This window comes from Terrapene carolina, unplaced genomic scaffold (genome assembly GCF_002925995.2).
Source record: "Terrapene carolina triunguis isolate 2854851 unplaced genomic scaffold, T_m_triunguis-2.0 Scaffold62, whole genome shotgun sequence".
Taxonomy (NCBI): Eukaryota; Metazoa; Chordata; order Testudines; family Emydidae; genus Terrapene; species Terrapene triunguis.
Genome location: NW_020664413.1, coordinates 559,198 through 577,720, shown reverse-complemented (window position 1 = coordinate 577,720; position 18,523 = coordinate 559,198). Strand labels below are relative to the sequence as shown.

At 52.6% G+C, this 18,523-nt stretch overlaps 1 protein-coding gene across 1 annotated transcript in view; it reads right to left on the bottom strand.

Moving 5' to 3' along the window:
- CFAP65 (cilia and flagella associated protein 65) overlaps positions 1-18,523 on the bottom strand; it is a 35,613-nt gene that overhangs the window by 3,723 nt on the left and 13,367 nt on the right. The window contains exons 16-26 of the mRNA XM_029910496.1: positions 18,135-18,311; positions 17,386-17,452; positions 10,664-10,774; positions 8,542-8,733; positions 7,496-7,654; positions 5,883-6,026; positions 5,292-5,408; positions 4,550-4,687; positions 3,964-4,029; positions 2,187-2,401; positions 436-582 (exon numbers count right to left, since the gene is read on the bottom strand). Coding sequence (XP_029766356.1) covers positions 436-582; positions 2,187-2,401; positions 3,964-4,029; positions 4,550-4,687; positions 5,292-5,408; positions 5,883-6,026; positions 7,496-7,654; positions 8,542-8,733; positions 10,664-10,774; positions 17,386-17,452; positions 18,135-18,311 — 1,533 coding nt within the window. The remainder of the gene's footprint in view (positions 1-435; positions 583-2,186; positions 2,402-3,963; positions 4,030-4,549; positions 4,688-5,291; positions 5,409-5,882; positions 6,027-7,495; positions 7,655-8,541; positions 8,734-10,663; positions 10,775-17,385; positions 17,453-18,134; positions 18,312-18,523) is intronic.

The window sequence follows — 18,523 nt, the reverse complement described above, 5'->3', positions numbered from 1 at the left end:
AGCTTGTACAGCCAGTTAGTCTTACTGTAGCGTCCTCCAGTGGGACCTTGCACTCCGCAGATGGGTGTGGTGCAAAGACCACGGCAGGGGAGTTGGCACTGCCGCTGAAGCCAGGACAAACGTCAGTTCCAGAATTCAGCAAGCAGCTGGCGGGCACGCGAGGGAGCGGACACCCTCTGTTCAGCCATCGCGCTCCTGGCTTAGCACGGCCGGCGATGCACAATCCCCAGGGTAGGGCTCCTGCACTTCTGTCTTTCGCAGGCCCAATTCCCCATTCCACGCCACTGGTCTGACACAACGGTCCCACCAGCGGAAGGGCAGTAGAACGGAGCGGAGAATCGGGCCCATCTGCAGCAGTCCCTCCTCCCCACCTCCCCCCGCAACCCCTATTTCAGCGGGGGGACACTGACTCCGAAAGGAAAGGGGAGCCTGTACCTGATCACAGCAGTCAGCAGGTCAGTCACCACCTGCAGCTCCTGTTCGGAAGAGCCAGCCAGCGCCAGAAGAACAGGGTCCGTCCTGATGCCTCCCTCGTCCTTCCTCTTGTCCACAGCCTTGCCTCCCACGGTCTGCTGGAGATGCCTGCACAGTGAGAAAAAGCAGAGGGGGCCTCAGAGACAAAGTACAGTGCCTGGAATGTGGCAGGGGGCCTGAGGGAAACCAGGATGGGATCAGGTAATTAGAGTTGGTAGCATCAAGCAGATCACTAGAGGCTGGAGCGGGGCACCTGGCTCACCCAACCTTGCACCGAGTAAGTTTTGGTGCAGAGAATCATTTTTACCGCAGCTCTGAGGATTCATATCAACAGGGCTTTGGAAAGACAGGGCCAGTCTCTCTCCCGGGACCCCGCAGGATCCATCGGAGGGACGATGCTGTAGAGCAGCGGGCCTGCGGTGCTGGCAAACAGCTGGAAGCAAAGGGGAATAAGGGAGGGCATAGAAGTGCCAGTGTGGAGCAGAGAGGCACCTGTGGGTGAGAGAATGGACTGAAAGAGCGCCCCCCCTGTACCACACGCAGGCACTGCGGAGACAAGCAGCAACCACCTCTGGTGACACGTGCAATGACCAGATCAGTGTCGTTCCACAGGGATTTACGGATGCCAATAAATTGCAGCCAGTCTGAAACCTGGCTCTCAGCGCCACGGCTGAGGGACCTGTGCTCCCTGCCCACGATTCCAAGCAGCAGCCTTGTGCGCCAGCCAACATGCATTACCTGGGCCAACAGAAGACTCAGGGAAGGTGTGAGCAGGGAGGCTGCCAGCAGGAGAGAGGCCATGTGCTGGCAGCTCACTCGAGAGAGCTGTGACTGAAGCCCTCAATCACCATCCCCCAAAGGGCCCGATTCGCCCCTCCAGAGGAACGGCTCCGATTCACATCAGGATCAGTGAGGGGGTCTCACGCCCCAGACAAGTGCCAGTGACTTGGGGGTTACAGTGCCTGTGCGTCGATGGGAGAGAGCCGGGAGCTCGGCCCTTGCTTGGCTCCAGGCGTTGAGGGATTTAATGCTGCTGACAATGAGCAGAGCGTTGCCCTGATCCCCACCAGCGGCAGAGCCCTGGACGCACAGATCAGACCATCCTTCTTCCTGGGCCAGGCAGGGAATCAGCCGGTGGGTTCTGAGCTAGGGCTGGAGGCAGTGGAGGGGAAGACAAGGTGCCACTTGGTGGTTCTCAAACTTTTGTCCTGGTGACCCCTTTTACACAGCAAACCTCTGAGTGAGACCCCCCCCCCATATACATTAAAAACACATTTTTTTAATATTTAACACCATTATCAATGCTGGAGGGGAAGGGGGGTTTGAGGTGGAGGCTGACAGCTCGCAACCCCCATGGAATAACCTCGCGACGCCCTGAGGGGTCCCGACCCCCAGTTTGAGACCCCCTGAGGTAAAGGGACACAGTGGCACTACAGATCCCCGGTTTCACTTCCCAAGAGCCAGCTGTCAAACCTGTTATCCCAGCCAGACTGCAGCTCAGGCTGCTGGATTCAGCCTCCCTACATTCCCCCTGCAGCTCACGGAGAAACATCCGTTGTCACTTCCTGTCCCCATGCAGTGGCTGTGCACTGAGACAGCTGCCGTGTTCTAGTGCGAGGGTCGAGTCGGCGTACACAGGCACGCGGCGTAGCAGGAAGAGCTCTGGGTCGGGTGGAGATGTCATTCCAAACCAGAGGCCTGTCTTTTCTTACCGGCAAAGGAAGAATTTGGGGAGCTCAGAGCAGAAGTTACTCAGGAAGTCGTCCATGGAGTGGGACCTGGCTGTCACTCCGAGATGTAGCAGATGGGACTTGGGAGGCTCTGGTCTGGCCCACAGTCTACTGGCTTCTTTGTCCAGCAGGTGCCTCCTCTGACTGCGGCTGACGGGTGGATTGGGCGCAAGGAGGTTTTTAATAGGGGGCAGAGTCTGTTGGGGAAGAAGAAAAATTAGCCCTTTACTGAGCCTACTGCAGGCACTAACTTCTCCTTCAGCACTCAGCACTGGTGCAGGAAGTGACCAGAACCGGGTGCGGATACCTGATCTCACATTACCATCCACACCGTGACCAGAGAAGGAGGAAACGTCAAAACACGGAGGCCAAAAGGGATGAAATGAAGACTGACCCCTCTGCCCAGCCTTGCAACAGGTTAGCAGCAGGGCCAACTTCCTCCTTACCCTGCTCAAGACCCAGCACCTCAGCCTGACCTGCAGAGAGCTCCTTTCATGGCAGTGTCAGCCTGGGTGATCGGTGCCCAGGTCTGAGTGCCCGGGTTAGTCCAGCCCAGGGGTGAGCAGCCGCACTGCAAAGCCCTGCCCAAGTCACTGCGCACCCCCAAATGTGTCGCCTGGACTTCTGGAGGCAGACCCCAGAGTTCTCTGTGCTGCATTAAGCTGAGTCCCTCTGATTCTTTCCCAGTGAACTGAGGGACAACTTGTCTGTCCAGCTGGGAACAGGTGGAATTGTAGGAATGCACTGGAAGACTATTGGCACTCGAGTGATTTAGCCTGCATCTTCACTCCAGAGTAGACTGCTACCAGCCCATGTGAAAGCCTATACCCCCAGTCATGCCAGCTAGCCTCAGTTCACAGCACCATCAGTCTCGGGTGAGAGGGTTTTGTGTACGGCTGGGAGGAGGTTGGGGCAACACCCGGGAAGAGTTTGTGTTAACTCTGCAGTGAAGACAGATCCACAGGTGAAACGGCAATTCAGACTCTATGGTCACGCCCTGGCTTCTCTGCTGACAAAGGGGAATTAGTGACATTTCTGTCAGGGACGCCCCCTCCCTACACATTTCACACCGGGGAGGTGGAGCATCGCTAGCAGGCTCCAATCAGGGACTAGAGTAAAAGCCTGCAGCTTCCACCTAAACTGCTGACCCCTTCTCAGTCATCCCCCTTCCCCAGCCAGCCTCCCTTCCATTCCAGTCTGTTGTCTGGCGAATGCCCCCAGCCCCACACTCACCCCAGGGATCTCCTTGGGCTGGCTCTGGCAGTTCGAGAGACTCACCATGCTAAATGCACAGAGCCATCTTCAGTCCCAGTCTGTCCTACAGGCCCTGCTCTTCGAACGCCCTGCATCCTGAGACCCTCTCTAAGGTCACACCCTTCATCTCACAGCCCTTTAGTACAGCCCCCCATGGAGCGGCCCACATTCGAGACACCCCAACACGCTGCCGATGAACCGCGTGGCAGACAAAACCCTCTGTCCACGGTGCCAAACCTTTCACCCAGCAGCATCTGATCTCCAGCCATCAATGTATGTTTGGTTCTAATTTAACCCACCTCTTCTGTAAAGCTAGCAGCCGACAGTCACAGCCAAACAGCCTAATTCTTCTATGTACCAACACCTCCTCCCAGCTTGGCAGTCTAGCCTTTCAAGCAAGCGTTCTGCTGGCTCTGTGCTCCCCAGCCAGCCAGCCTCCTCGCCCCGCAATCCCCAGTATCTCACTGCTGGGCTCATTCCACTTCCGGGGATGGAGCCATCTTACCTTGCACTGTCTGCTCACAGCGGGCAACTTAGCGAGTTTTTCTTCTGCAGAGGCGTCTGACGAGCTCTAGAGGAAGGGAAACGAGAACCAGGTTCTGTTTTACCCCCTCCCAAACGCAACAGAGCAATCTCACTCCCCAGCTGGTCAGTTTCCAGAGCCTCCGGTTCTGCTCTTCACCAGGCTCTGATCAGATATTCCCTTCCAAGTTTCAGATGATCTTTAGTAACTTCAGAGTTTGCTGGCCAAGGATCATTATGATTTCCTTACAAAACTACCACATATGCCAGCCCTTCTCCAGTGTTACACATGCAGCAGAAGGGTCTGAGGTATTCTTGTGGGTAAAGCAAAAGACTAGGAGCCAAGATCATCTTGGGTTCTAATAGCCAGGGAGCAACTGACCACGTGAGCGTGGGAAAATCACATGACCCCCTTGCCCGTCATCGGCCCAGCGGGGTTTATTTTTAGAGAAGGTTCCTCACTGAAACCCAGATGCTCCTCTGCAGCTGAGAAGCTGGAAAAACAAATGACACACAAAGAAGCGTCTTATCCTTCGGGGAGCTGAGAATCCCCAGGAATTGCTCCTTACTCTGGCATGCTGCTTCAGATTGCTCTCGGCCCCCAGGTCCTGCTCGGTGATGGTGAATTCCACAGTTTGCCGTTGCTTCTCAGCCTCCCACTCCTGGAGCGCCTTCTCGTACTTAGCCAGTGGCTGCTGCATGACAACCTAGGAAACTAACCCTAGATTAGAACGAGCAAGGCCAGCAGGAAGGTATAGAGAGCTGTTCTTGCCACATTCTTCCTGCAATGGTGTAAGACCATGGACAGTGTATGGTTCACTCTCTCTGGCTCATAATACATGACCATCAACAGTCATGCGAGTCAGCATTCAAACCCGCGGTGCTGGACAGAGCCTTTTCCCTTGCCAGGCCTTCCAGTACCTCGGAGGATATGCCTTGAGTCCTGCAGAGAGGTGGGCCGATCTCATATCACGTGAACCCAAGAGAGTATTAGCAGCAAGGGTGCATCCCACACTCGGCTCCCAGCAGTACAAGAAGCAAATGCCCCAATTCAGTGACTGCCCCATGCCAGTACATTACTCATTACACAAGCATTTCTCACAGTTAATCTTAGTGTGACGAGCACGCCTCCGTCACGAATGGGGATCGAACCCCGAACGCCCAGTGCTAAACACCAATGGCCTCCAGCACGTGAGCTAAAGGAGAACTCTGTTGTCAGTAGTAGGCTGTTAGCTGCTGGGGGCAGCCCTAGAGGGAAACATGACGGCATCACTGAGCCAATGAAAGCGGCAGGTACCTCCCATGTCTCACCTCACACACCAGATCCACGTTGTAGAAGCATGCGTTCCCAGACGCTTGCAGCGTGATGATGCAGGGGGTGCTCTCCCCGGGCTGCACGACCCCCATCTCCGGTACGATCTGTAGCATCTAAGACACAGTGAGGACTCGTTACGGTGATCTGTGTCTGGTCTGTCTCTCCTCACCGGCTGGGTAACACAGAGCCTCGGGAATTCCCCCGGGCTGCCCTCCACAGGAAATCACTAGACCTGGGCGGGATCCTGGATCCACATTTAAAGAGCCACCACAGGTTTCGTTGGTGTGGTAGGGTGATGGGGACCCAGGCTTCCAAACAGGAGGCGTGATGCACTACTGCTGATTCTATGCAGATAGAACTCCACTCAAGTCCAGTCTCCAGACCTCCCATTCCCTATCTTCTTCTGAGCTCTTGTGCTTTGCCCAAATCCCCAGTCATCACCTTCAGGTTTCTAAGTACCCTTCTTCCCCCATGTGCTAATGTACATGCCACCTCCATCAGACTGGCAGCTCTCCCATTGTTCTGATGCAATCAGACAGCAGGGCCCTTTCACGGCCCAGTGCTGCAGAGCTGAAAGCAGAACTTACCTCGCTGGCGTTAGAAGTGCCAACGTGCCAGGCAAAGATGACTGCCTCGCTCTCGGAGGCATTGTTGAGAAAGACGAGCCGGCTGGACTTGCTGTAGACTGGGATGTTTCCAAGGCAAATCCTGTGCTGGGATAAGAAGGCTGTCTGGAAAAGAGAAACCAGGCAGGAACTTCAGCCAGAGAAGATGGGTGCACGTCCCAGAGAGATGAGCAGATGCCCAACTCCACCCTGTATCTGTCTGATGTCCGGCAATCGATGGGTCACGTTTGGCTAGCACCAGGTACACTAGTCATTTATATAATGCTGGACATACTGTTCCAACAAGACAATTACTGCCTGGTTCCAGGGCCATTCCTGTCCTCCAAGGTGGGGTTAGCAAACTGGGGCATGCGGCTCCTCCCACTGCCCTGCCCAGGTTACAAACGCTGTCTCTTTTCGGCAGCAGGAGGTTCCAGGCTGCGCGGTGTAACGCTGGGTTAGGCAAGAGACCTCCCTGGAGCACAAGAGCCCGAGCTCAGCCAGAGTCTCCAATCAGAGCAGCTGCTCCTTTGGCAAGTTCTGAAGATCCCCACTCAGTGACTTGGACAAAATCCCCACTGACCTGACTGCGAGTTCCAGGTAAGGACTCCATAACTCAGCCTGGCGCAAGGTGCTGCAAACACTAATTAATTACACTGAAGAGTTAGAGAAGGTTCCAAATTTCAGACCCCTCTAGGGACACTGACATGCATGGCATTCTAGAGCACATTGTAAATTGTCCCGTTTGCTTTCCACAAGAGTGCGATCTTCCTTACGGGAAGTCTGCTCCGCTCTTACTAAGACCTTGTCTAGACTACAGGTTATGTCGGTCTAACTTACATCACGCAGGGGTGTGAAGAATCCACCCCCTGAGTGACGTGACCCAAGTGCTGGTGTAGACAGCGGTCTCTCAGCAAAAGAGCTTCTCCCGCTGACATAGCTGCCGCCTCTTGCAGCATTATTAAGCCAACAGGAGAGCTCTCTCCCGCCAGCTTAGAGCGTCTCCACCATAAGTGATCACACTGAATCCTCTCAACTTGTGTTACACCGCTGGATCTGGGCTCTGGCAGCCAGCTCTCAGCTGGGCCAGGCAGCCAGCAACCAAGTCCCACTACACTTTTCACTGTGAACAAGTTATTAGTTGCCCTGTTTAAGTAGCCACCCTGCTGTCTGTGTCCGGATCAAGTGATGCCCAGTGTACTGCTGTTAGCACATGGGTGTGCAAGGCTGGCCCAGGAGTGAAAGGAGCAGAGCTTTCCTTTAATGAATAAATGACCAAGGAAAAGCTGCTGTACTCACTAAAGGTGACTGTTAGTTAGCTTTAATCTTCAATAACGCGATGGTCACATGACAACACCCCAGCAACCATCTTGATTCGGGTGCCACTGGAGATGGAATTGCGAGTAAATAGTCTTTCAGGACAACAGCTACCGTGGGCAGGAATCTGGCTTGTCCAATATCAGGCCAAGGAGCTCCCCATGCAATCAGAGCCTCTAGAAAAGAGGCCCCCCGCCAATTTCAAACCTTTTCATGCACTTCTGGAATGACTGCCTTTATCATGCTGTGGCTATGGTAATATCGCGCCTGGTGCTTACCTGCCCGGGCACTGTTAGTTTGGAAGAACCTGGAGTCACTGAAGGAGACAAGACTTGGTCGAACTGGGCAGTCTCTCCCATAATATGTGGATCGTAGCCTATTCCCTGGAAGGTGATCAGAGCCGAATCTCCCTCCAAGATGTGGATGGGAACATCCACCTGCCACAGAAAGGGCAACAGGGATAAATTCAGGGCTGCATTTTGAGGGACCCCCATACAAAGCAATGTCTTTGCTAATGGAGCAGGACTGCAGCCTCCTCATTTGGAGTAAGTGACCTGTGCAACACTGACTAGCCACGTCCCCCCAAGACCCACTAAGGGCGGGGATGCTAGCTGCCTGCTGGGTATGTGGGTTACAGAACAGGACTGTACAACAGATGCCTCCTTGGAGTAACTACTTTTGAAAGACTTCCCAGTCTGATCCTACAGCCAATTATGGATGTGTTGCAACTTCAAGGGCCTGATTCTCCTTTGCACCAAGGCCCCTTTACACCACTCAGACCCAAAGTCTCTAGTATTTAGGCTCTCTCTGTTCTCACCCTGTTTCCTCGCCCCCCAGTTTCATGGTGGGGCTGCAGGGGGCTCCCTGTCTGGCCACGGGGCCAGTGACACTAGATCCCTGCAAGCTAAGGTTCTGGCGAGGCAGAGCAGAGACCCCGGGCCAGGAGCACGAGGATGAGGACAAGCTCCTGGCTGTGGGGCACACCACCCATTGCTGAACGGCTCCTGCAGCAGTGAGTGAGCAGGGTCATGAGAACGGGGCTGCAGAGGGCAGCTGAACAGTACAAGTACCAGGAGTGACACCAGGCCCCCGCAGGCGCTAAGTCCAGCAGAGGCTGTGCTTGCCCTCTGTAACCAACAGATGGTTTTTTGTCAATGTCAGTGTGCCAAGTGAAATCAATGTTTCCCGAGGACAAATGATTTAAATCAAATCCTACAAGCCAAGTTCTGATGTGAACAGAGAGGGCTGCAGGAGCTTGGCCTACTCAGCCGCCCCAGGGAAAGTACTTGACACTATCACTCGTTTATGCTGAGGAGCATCTTACAGAGTATGTTCTGGCTTCCAGTGGCGAGAAGACCCACTCGATGTGGCTTGTCATGCCGGGAAGGATCTCCCCCCTGGGATTCAGACAGACAAACACAGGGTGCTGGAAATTCTCCTCCTGGATTTTCATCACAGAGTCCAGCTGAATCTCATAAGCCACAGCCATGGAGCCCCCGTTGTACAGCTCATAGATCTGCAGGTAACAGAAGAGGGGTGCGGCGCTCACTGGACCACGCTGAAGTTAAACTAGTTAGCAACAGCCCTCAGGCCTCAGATGAGGATTAATGAAGTTCATAAGTCAGGGCATTTAATAGAACAGAGGTTCAGAGGGAGGAGACCCCATAACGCCAGAATTTATAACAGAGGGTCTGGTAGGTGACCACACAAAGCCAACATCTATCACCACACCTACAGACACTCTTTCTGCTACAGCGCCTCCCACACACTATATAAGAACATGAGAACGGCCAGACTGGGGCAGACCAAAGGTCCATCCAGCCCAGTATCCTGTCCTCTGACAGCGCCCAATGGCAGGTCCCCCAAAGGGAATGAACAGACAGGTTATCATCAAATGATCCATCCCCTGTCACCCAATCCCAGCTTCTGGCAAACAGGCTAGAGACACCATTCCTGCCCATTCTGGCTAATAGCCATTGATGGACCTATCCTCCATGAATCTATCTAGCTCCCTTTTGAACCCCGTTATAGTCTTGGCCTTCACAACACCCTCTGGCAAGGAGTTCCAGAGGTTGACAGTGACTGTGTGAAAAAATACTTTCTTGTGTTTGTTTTAAACCTGCTACCTATTAATTTCATTTGGTGGCCCTTTTTTCTTGTATTATGAGAAGGAGTAAATAACACTTTCTTATTTACTTTCTCTATACCAGTCATGATTGTATAGACCTCTATCACATCCCCGCTTAGTCATCTCTTTTCCAAGCTGAAAAGTCCCAGTCTTATTAATCTCTCCTCACACGGAAGCCGTTCTATACCCTTAATCATTTTTGTTGCCCTTTTCTGAACCTTTTCCAATTCCAATATATCTTTTTTGAGATGGGGCGATCACATCTGCATGCAGTATTCAAGTGTGGGCGTACCATGGATTTATATAGAGGCAATGTGATATTTTATGTTTTATTATTTATCCCTTTCTTGATGATTCCCAACATTCTGTTCGCTTTGTTGACTGCCGCTGCACATTGAGTGGATGTTTTCAGAAAACTATCCACAGTGACTCCAAGATCTCTTTCTTGAGTGGAAACAGCTAATTTAGACCCATCATTTTGTATGTATAGTTAGGATTATGTTTTCCAATGTCCATTACTTTGCATTTATCAACATTAAATTTCATCTGCCATTTGGTTGCCCAGTCACCCAGTTTTGTGAGATCCTTTTGTAGCTCTTCGCGTCTGCCTGGGACTGAACTATCTTGAGCAGTTTTGTATCATCTGCAAATTTTGCCACCTCACTGTTTACCCCTTTTTCCAGATCGTTTATGAATATACTGAATAGGACTGGGCCCAGTACAGACCCCTGGGGGACACCACTATTTACCTCTCTCCATTCTGAAAACTGACCATTTATTCCTACCCTTGTTTCCTATCTTTTAACCAGTTACCAATCCATGAGGGAACCTTCCCTCTTATCCCATGACTGCTTATTTTGCTTAAGAGCCTTTGGTGAGGGACCTTGTCAAAGGCTTTCTGAAAATCTAAATACACTATATCCACTGGGTCCCCCTTGTCCGCATGCTTGTTGACCCCCTCAAACTGCCCACCGAACGCAGTTTTACTCAGGTCCAGTGGCAGCAGGCTGCGGGAATCAACAATATAAGCTCGCATCTTATGGGACAATCAGTCCAGTCAGCTCTTTGGAGATGGGAACCAGAGTTCAGAGACGGTGACCTCCCGCCCGCCTCCCCAATGCAGAACCAGCCCTACAGCCATCTCCAGGGCTTTGGCTAGTTCCAGTCTCAAACCACCCATGTGCTGGGGCCTCACGACTTCCCTTGAGAGGCTATTCCACAGCTAACACGTGCCACTGCTTCCTTCCCTCCCCAGCACGGGCTGGCATTCTAGCTATTTTGCTCTGCCTGCTGGTAGGTGTGAGTCGTGGCCGCTCACCTGTTTGGGAGGGCTGGAGCTGCCGATGGCGATGGGGGTGAACACATGCTTAGTGGAGGTAAAGTGAACGTACCGCTGCTCCCGCTCCACCGTCACGCCAATGAAATCCAGCTACGGTGCAGGCAAGGGAAAAGAACCAGTAATTCTCTCCAGGAAGAGAACATCACGCTATCACAGTTACAGAACTAAATCAGTAATAACAGGAGAGGCAGACAGGAGCTAAGAGGCATAAGCAAGGGAGGTAAATATTACTGACCTGTACATTCTTCCTCTCGGAAGGTTTGAATTGCACCAATCCCCACCCCCGCCCACTCCCAGCCTGACAGAGCTTTGGCACTTTATCCCCTGTACCAGGAGATGGTACCCACCTTATCACGGAAGGGCTGTAAGTGATTGCCCTTCCTCCAGTTCTCAGTCAAAGGCCCTCACGCTCGGTCTCTAAAGCTTGGGCGCCTAGAAGCTGCCACAGGAACCGCCAAGCATAAATGTGAAGTGGCAAACCAGTGGAGATATCAACAGTGTCCCCTCTGCAATGCAGCAGGAAGGAACCCCAGAGACTGGGTGTCCTCCTCTCACTAGCTCTACGGAGCCCCTGAGAGAGCAGACCTCAAGCCACACGGGGCAGGGAACTGCAGGCTATAATTCCCCATTGGAGCGCACCGGAGAAACCCAAAGCTGTTTGATCTAGAGCGTGACGGCAGCGTTGAGGGTGGAGACTGCCGAGGAAGCCCCAGATACAGCTGTTGGACAGGATGTAGGCAGGGTTCACAAGAAGCTTGGAGGCCTCAGAACTCCACAGCGAAATGGTTGAGCCAAATGTGAAACTGTTTTAAGAGCCCAGATGGGAGAACTACTAAAGCAAGGGGGAGACAGGAGCTGTGATGAGCCACAGAATTCCTGGGTTGTCAGAAATCCACAGGAGATGCTGATGTAGTTCAGTAGTTAAACAAGAGCCAAGCAGACAAGATGCTGGTGGTACCTCTAAAGTACCTCCTCACCCTGATCAGGAAGCTGAGCCTGATACAAGAAGAGAACAGGACTAGACAAACAGGCAGTAACGGATTCCCAAGGCACAATACCAGTATTTATCGTCTCAAAGCACCGTACAAATACTTAGCACCCCAAGGATCAGAGCTCCATTGTGCCAGGCTCTGCATAAATACAAGGGAAGACAGTTCCTGCTCCATACAGTTCACAATCGAGAAAGACAAGCAAGAGTGCGTAGGCATGAGACAGTCCCCGAACCCTGCACTCTGATGAGAGTGGGAGATTCCATTCCCTGAGCTTGACTCAGGGAGCCAGGCCTGCTGACTTTATCCAGCGGGCTCTGCTTTCACAGGACTCTGATCCCCAAGGTGAGACACCTGTTCCCCTGGACGCAGGGGATGTTACCTACAGGCGGTTGTCTCCATATAACTGACAACCAAAGTAGCAGGATGGAACTTAGAGAAAGAGACCAACAGGCTCAGGCTTGCTGAGATCAATACTTTCCTGATGGACTCGGTAGGCGCTGGAAGTCTGCCCGCAATGATTACTGTCTGTCTAAGCCAGGGCCGCCCAGAGGATTCAGGGGGCCTGGGGCAAAGCGGGGGAGCTTGTACTCACCGGGCGGCGCTCCGAGTCGGCGGCGGCAGCGGCAGCGGCAGCATTTCGGCGGCGTGGGGCCCTTCAGTCGCTCCACGTCTTCAGCAGCACTGAAGGGCCCCCCGCCGCCGAAATGCCGCCGAAGACCCGGACCGCCGCCGGGTCAGGAAAGGGATTCTCGGACAGGGCTCACGGGGCCCCTGTGGGGCCCGTGGCCTGGGGCAAATTGCCCCATTTGCCCCCCCCCCCCCGGGCGGCCCTGGTCTAAGCATGCAGAGCCCAGAGACAGCAGACACCCACACAGGAGCAGAGCTTGCTCAGAGAATGCCAACTCCAGGTAACCATATGTAATGACCAGTTAATAAGCTTTGAAAGCTTGAAGCATTTGCGGGTCCACCCTGTGGATTCCACACGCCAGTGGGGATCCCCCCCAGGATCCTGCCCTTCAGTGGAAGTGATCGAGCACCCTCTCTGATCTGAGCTCTGGGAACCAGGCTCTATGGCTCAACATCTGCAGTGGGCTTCCTTTTAAAACCACTGATGGCGGCAAATTCTGCCCAACCCACTCTCCTGATGCGCCACTGTGCTCCGACAGAGAAGTCAGAGCTGCAGTGTTTTAGATAATGGAGAGTGACCAGGCAAAGGGTTTCCCATGCCAAAAGCTACCACCTCTCTGGAAGAGTGGGGCATGCAGGTTCCCAGAGCTGGGGATTTTTTCCTGCAAAAAGTTTCCTGCAGGAATCAATGTGATTTCCCTCAAAACCCCCACAAACCTAGAGTCACCTCAAAGCCAGAACAAGTCACTTTAGACCATTAGCCTGCATCCCAGTGGGAGGGGAGGGAGTGAAGGCCCCATAAGAGACCTCACTCCAGATGAAAAAGGTCACTTATGAAGAGGGGCAGTGCCAGGGGAGGAAGAGAGAGGTGGGAACAGATCCATCGTCTTGATCCTTTCCCGCCTGGCTCGCTAGTGATCAGCACCAAGCTGTGCTTGGGGCTCAAAGATGGACAAAGAAAATCCATGCCTTGGGTTGGGCCCACATGCCCCTAACATCATCATACAGACCCCGGCCCGCAGGCAGTCTGCTCTCCAGTCTGGAAGCACACAGATGGCGACGACTCCCACCCCAGAGCTGCTTACTGATGCCATCTGAGATATCCCAGGTTCAGCCCTTGGGCTCTTGGGACAAATACTAACGCAGCTGTTTCCCTTGAGGCTACAATGGATTCTCCAAATGGCTCCAAGCCTCAATGAATTCCCAGGCATGTGTCTCTTCCCATGAGTGCAGGCAGAGAGCAATCTTCTGCACCACTCCTGTTCCTCTTGAGAGGGGAGGAGCCATATTGAAAGGTGTGTTGTAAGCAAGACACAAGCAGTAATTCTTCCGCTCTACTCCGCTCTGATTAGGCCTCAACTGGAGTATTGTGTCCAGTTCTGGGTGCCACATTCAGGAAAGATGTGGGCAAATTGGAGAAAGTCCAGAGAAGAGCAAAAAAAATGATGAAAGGTCTAGAAAACATGACCTCTGAGGGAAGATTAAACAAACCCAATTTTTTCAATCTGGAGAAGAGAAGACTGAGCAGGGACATGATAACAGTTTTCAAGTACATAAAAGGTTGTTACAAGGAGGAGGGAGAAAAATTGTTCTTCTTAACCTCTGAGCAGGGGTCACAACGTGTTCATGGTAAAAATGTTGAGGTCCATGGTAATTTTTCAAGAAACGTTGAATGACATAACCCCCCCCAATGTCCGTCACTAAGTACGGTAATTTTGTCAAGTGTCCATCGCGCAACATGGTAGTGCCGACCCCTGCCTCTGAGGACAGGACAAGAAGCAATGGGCTTAAATTGCAGCAAGGGCGGTTTAGGTTGGATATTAGGAAAAACTTCCTGTCGGGATGGTTAAGCACTGGAGTAAATTGCCTAGGGAGGTTGTGGAATCTCTATCATTGGAGATTTTTAAGAGCAGGTTAGACAAATACCTGACAGGGATGGTCTTCTAGATAATACTTAATCCTGCCTTGAGTGCAGGGGACTGGCCTAGATGACCTCTCGGGGTCCCTTCCAGTCCTACGATTCTATGTCATGCTTCAGCTCCTGTCTGGCATCCTCCACATGCCATGGGCATGTGGAGGGGTCTCTTCAATACCTCTTCCTTTTCCCCTTCTCTCTCTCACCCCACAATGTATCACTGCAGGAGAGGGAAAGCGTGGGGCACGGGCAGCTCCTTTCTGATGCAGCATATCAGCACCCTTGACACACGGGTGCTCCGTAGCCCGTACGACACTTGTGAGTGCACTGGGGGGAGGCGTTCCCTTCAGTGCACTGATGCTGCATTTGCCCCTCCATTGGTCCAGGTCTCCTTGAGCACAGGGGCCGGCGCAGCTCTCTGTGTATTGGCTGCGGCAGCTCCTACAAGACTCCTTCAGCATCGTTCCATTCTCACTCTCCTCTGCTCCTCATTCTGGGGCAGGGTGGTGGCCACTGGTCTTAAGCCACCAGAGTCTCTACTGGGCAAGGCAGGGCCATGTTGCAGTGGGGGAGGTTTAGGTTGGATATTAGGAAACACTATTTCACTAGGAGGGTGGTGAAGCACTGGAACGCGTTACCTAGGGAGGTGGTGGAGTCTCCTTCCTTAGAGGTTTTTAAGGCCCGGCTTGACAAAGCCCTGGCTGGGATGTTTTAGTTGGGAATTGGTCCTGCTTTGAGCAGGGGGTTGGACTAGATACCTCCTGAGGTCCCTTCCAACCCTGATATTCTATGATTCTATGAGCCTCTGGAGCTCTAGGCCTAATCCCTCGCTGGCTGGCTGGCAGAAAGCTGCCGGCCCCTCTCTGGAGTGTGCCAAGCCGGCATCGCACAGGGAGCCCATCCAAGGGTTTCAGGGAAAGGTACAGTTAAGCCACTGTTTGAACAATTTGTTCAACAGGCTGGATTTCCAGCTGACGATAGCCCTAAAAGAAAGGAACGGAAAATAAAACGTGATGTGAACACAAAGCTCTCAGAGGAAATCTCAGAGACAGACAGGAAGGCTCAGAGGGGTCTGAGCCGTGCCGGGCAGAGCACAAGGTGACTTTGGCTCGAACTGAGAGAGAGAAATTAGTTCCAATCCCGAGGAAACCCTCAGAGAAAAATGCAAAACAGGAGCAGCTCTGAGCTGCTTTAGTGATCGGCAAGGCAGGGAGAATGAGTGGCAGCTCCTCAATCATGGGTGGGGAGAAAGGAACTGGCAGCTGAAGGCACGTGGCTGCTGTCCCCACCTTTGCACAGACAGGACAGAATGTACTACCTGCTGGCACTGGGGGAATAGCTGCCTCCACACCTCAGAAGCTGTGGGAGATCCTGCCGATCACATGCTGGAGCTCAGAGCAGCTGGTGCTTTAGGAGAAGGCCCATCTCAGAGGGATTTGAAGTGAGACAGTGTTGATGAGGAGGAGCGATGAAGGGAGGGTAAATATACCAGAGAGAGGGCATGAACTGCAGAGGTGAAGACTCTTGCACCAAATGTGTGGAGTGGCAGAGAGGAGGCCAGTGTGAGACTAGGAAAGGGAGTCTGGAAGCAAGCAGAGAAACAAGGCCCATGAGATACCACAGGGTGGGTAAGCATGTGGACGACTGAAAAACCTGAAAGGCCGTTTTGAGCTGGCTCCTGAAATGAGTGTGGAGCCAGCGGAGCCGTCTAAGAATGGGGCTGCTCTGCATTAGCTGTACAATGTAACACTACGTCGGGCAGAATCACAGACCCCCCCCCCCCCCCCCAAGGAGAACGCCAGTGGGTTCAGGTTGCAGGACGTTGGCTCTACAGGGTTGAATTGATAAAGGGCAGGAACAGAATTAATGCCAGCCAACGTGGTTTATGGAAAATTGGTCTTGTCCAACAAAGTACATTTTAAATGCATTGAGAACTGGCTAACTCACAGGTCTCCAAAAATAGTCATCAGTGGGGAATCCTCATCAAATAGCGGTGTTTCTATGGGTCCAGCAGGGAGCGGTTCTAGGCCTGATGCTAGTCAACATTTTCATCCATGATCTGGATGTAAATATAAAATTGCTGCTGCTAACATTTGCAGATGACACAAACGTTGGTGGAATGGCAGTAACGAGGAGGGCAGGGCTGTCCTACAGAGCGAGCTGGATCACTTGCATTTCATTATAGCCAACTGCAAGGTGACACATCTAGGAACAAGGACTGCAGGCCACACCTACAGAATGGGGGACTGGATCCTGGAAAGCAGGGACCCTGACAAGGGTTTAGGGCTCACAGTGGGAAAGCAACTGAACATGATATGGCAAAGAGGGTTAATGCGACCCTTGGGTGTACAACTAGGGGAATAGGGAGTGAAGTAGCGAGGTGATTTTACGTCTGTACACAGCACTGGTGAGACAGACACTGGAATAGTGCATCCAGTTCTGGGGTGCGCATTTTAAAGAGGATGTTGAAAACCTGGAGATGGTGCAGAAAAGAGCCACAAAAACGATTCAAGGGCTGGAGAAACGCCCTGGAGGGAGACTCAAGGAGCTCAGTCCGTCTAGTTTCTCAAAAGGAAGATTGAGGGGTGACTGAAGTAGAGTGTATAGTATCCACGTGGGGAGAAAACACTAGGTACTAAAGGGCCTGTAGTCTCTGTAATCAGAGAGAGGCAGAACAAGAGCCAATGGCTGGAAGTGGAAGCCAGACAAAGTCCAATTACAAATAAAGCACAATTTTTAACAGAGGGTGATTAACCATTGGAACCAACTCCCACGGGAAGGGTTGGATTCTCCTTCTCTTGATGTCGTCAGCTCCAGACTGGAGCCTTGCTGGAAGCTGTAATAATCGAACAAGTTCTTGGGCTCAATCCTGGTGTAACTGGGTGAATGTCAATGGCCTGTGCCATGCAGGTGGTCAGACTAGATGATTTAATGGTCCCTAATCTATGGGACCACAAGCTGTCTGAATCTGGGTTTCATGCCTCATCCACAAGAAGGCACCTCCATCACAGCGCCCCAGGCTAAGGTACTGGTTCGGTGCTGACTCCACAGGAAGGCCACCTTTATTGAATGCTTTGCGGCTCCTGCATAAAGTGCCTCCGGGTGAATTCAGCCCCTGGAACGTACTGGCCTGCTAGCTGCGTGGCAAGCAATGCCTGCTATCTTACCAGAATCTCACGGCCATGGGAGACCTTCAGCAGGACCGGGAGCCAATCAGTGCCGATGAAATCATGTCTAGCAGGGCAAGAAAAAACACCAGGGTCAGCGAGAGAGGAAAACATTAAAAATCTAACCCTGTGCCTGGAGTGACAGAATCAAGGATCACACAGTGAAGGAGACAATTCATTTCCCTGCTAAAGAGAATCACTGTAGCATAACGGCCATTGACACAGGGAGGGGCACAATTGTATTTCATATAGACACGCACCAAATTACAGGCCTGAGCCCTGGAGTTCCTGAAGTCCAGAAGAGTTAGAGACAATCAGGATTAGACCCCAAGTAAAAGCTGGTTAATTTTTCTATATGGAGTCACTGTCGCTGACACAGCCGGTCTCTAGGCCCAGCCTGATTTTTAAAAACTACTAATAGATAAAACCACACAAACTGGCTCTGGAAAGGAGCTATCCAGCCATCTCTCCATTCCCCACTCTGTCCGGCTGGCACAGGGTTGGTCCAGACAGCACATTCCCGAATCCCTTGGCCAATCCAGTTTTAAAAGATATTGACATGATTCCGGTAAAGACCACATTGGGGTCAGAAAAAAGGGGACAAAGTCAGAGGGATTTCTCTGGGGCCCTGCTGGGGAGGCCCCGTGTGATGGGAATGGTTCCAGCACTGAGGCATGGGAGGATCCTGGCAGGTACGCACTGACCCCTGTGGAAGGGAAGGCCCAAGAGAGGGGGGCATGAACTGTCACCTGTGCGAGAGCAGCACTGTTTGCTCCTGTCCTGGGAAGAGTCTTCCTGACTTTGGGGAAACACTGAAGAGCTGGTTGTCCTGAACTCTCATCTGGTGCAGCTCACTGGGGTTGAACTCTGTGTTTTCTGCCCAGTGCTCCACATCAATCTTCTGGTCAGAGGGGAACAGAAAGGCCCTATGGACCCAGCAAAGCCAGTCAGCCAGAGCAGGAATGAGAATGGGCATCACTCCCACACGGGGCCTTGTTCTGATAGTAAATGTGTCAAGGCCTGGGATCATGAAGGGATCAGCTTTAGCACAAGGCATGGAAGTGCTGGAAACTCCTCACCACTGCCATCCTGCCATCCCCCTCAGGCCTAGCCTGCAGTACCCTCTGGGAACCCAGCC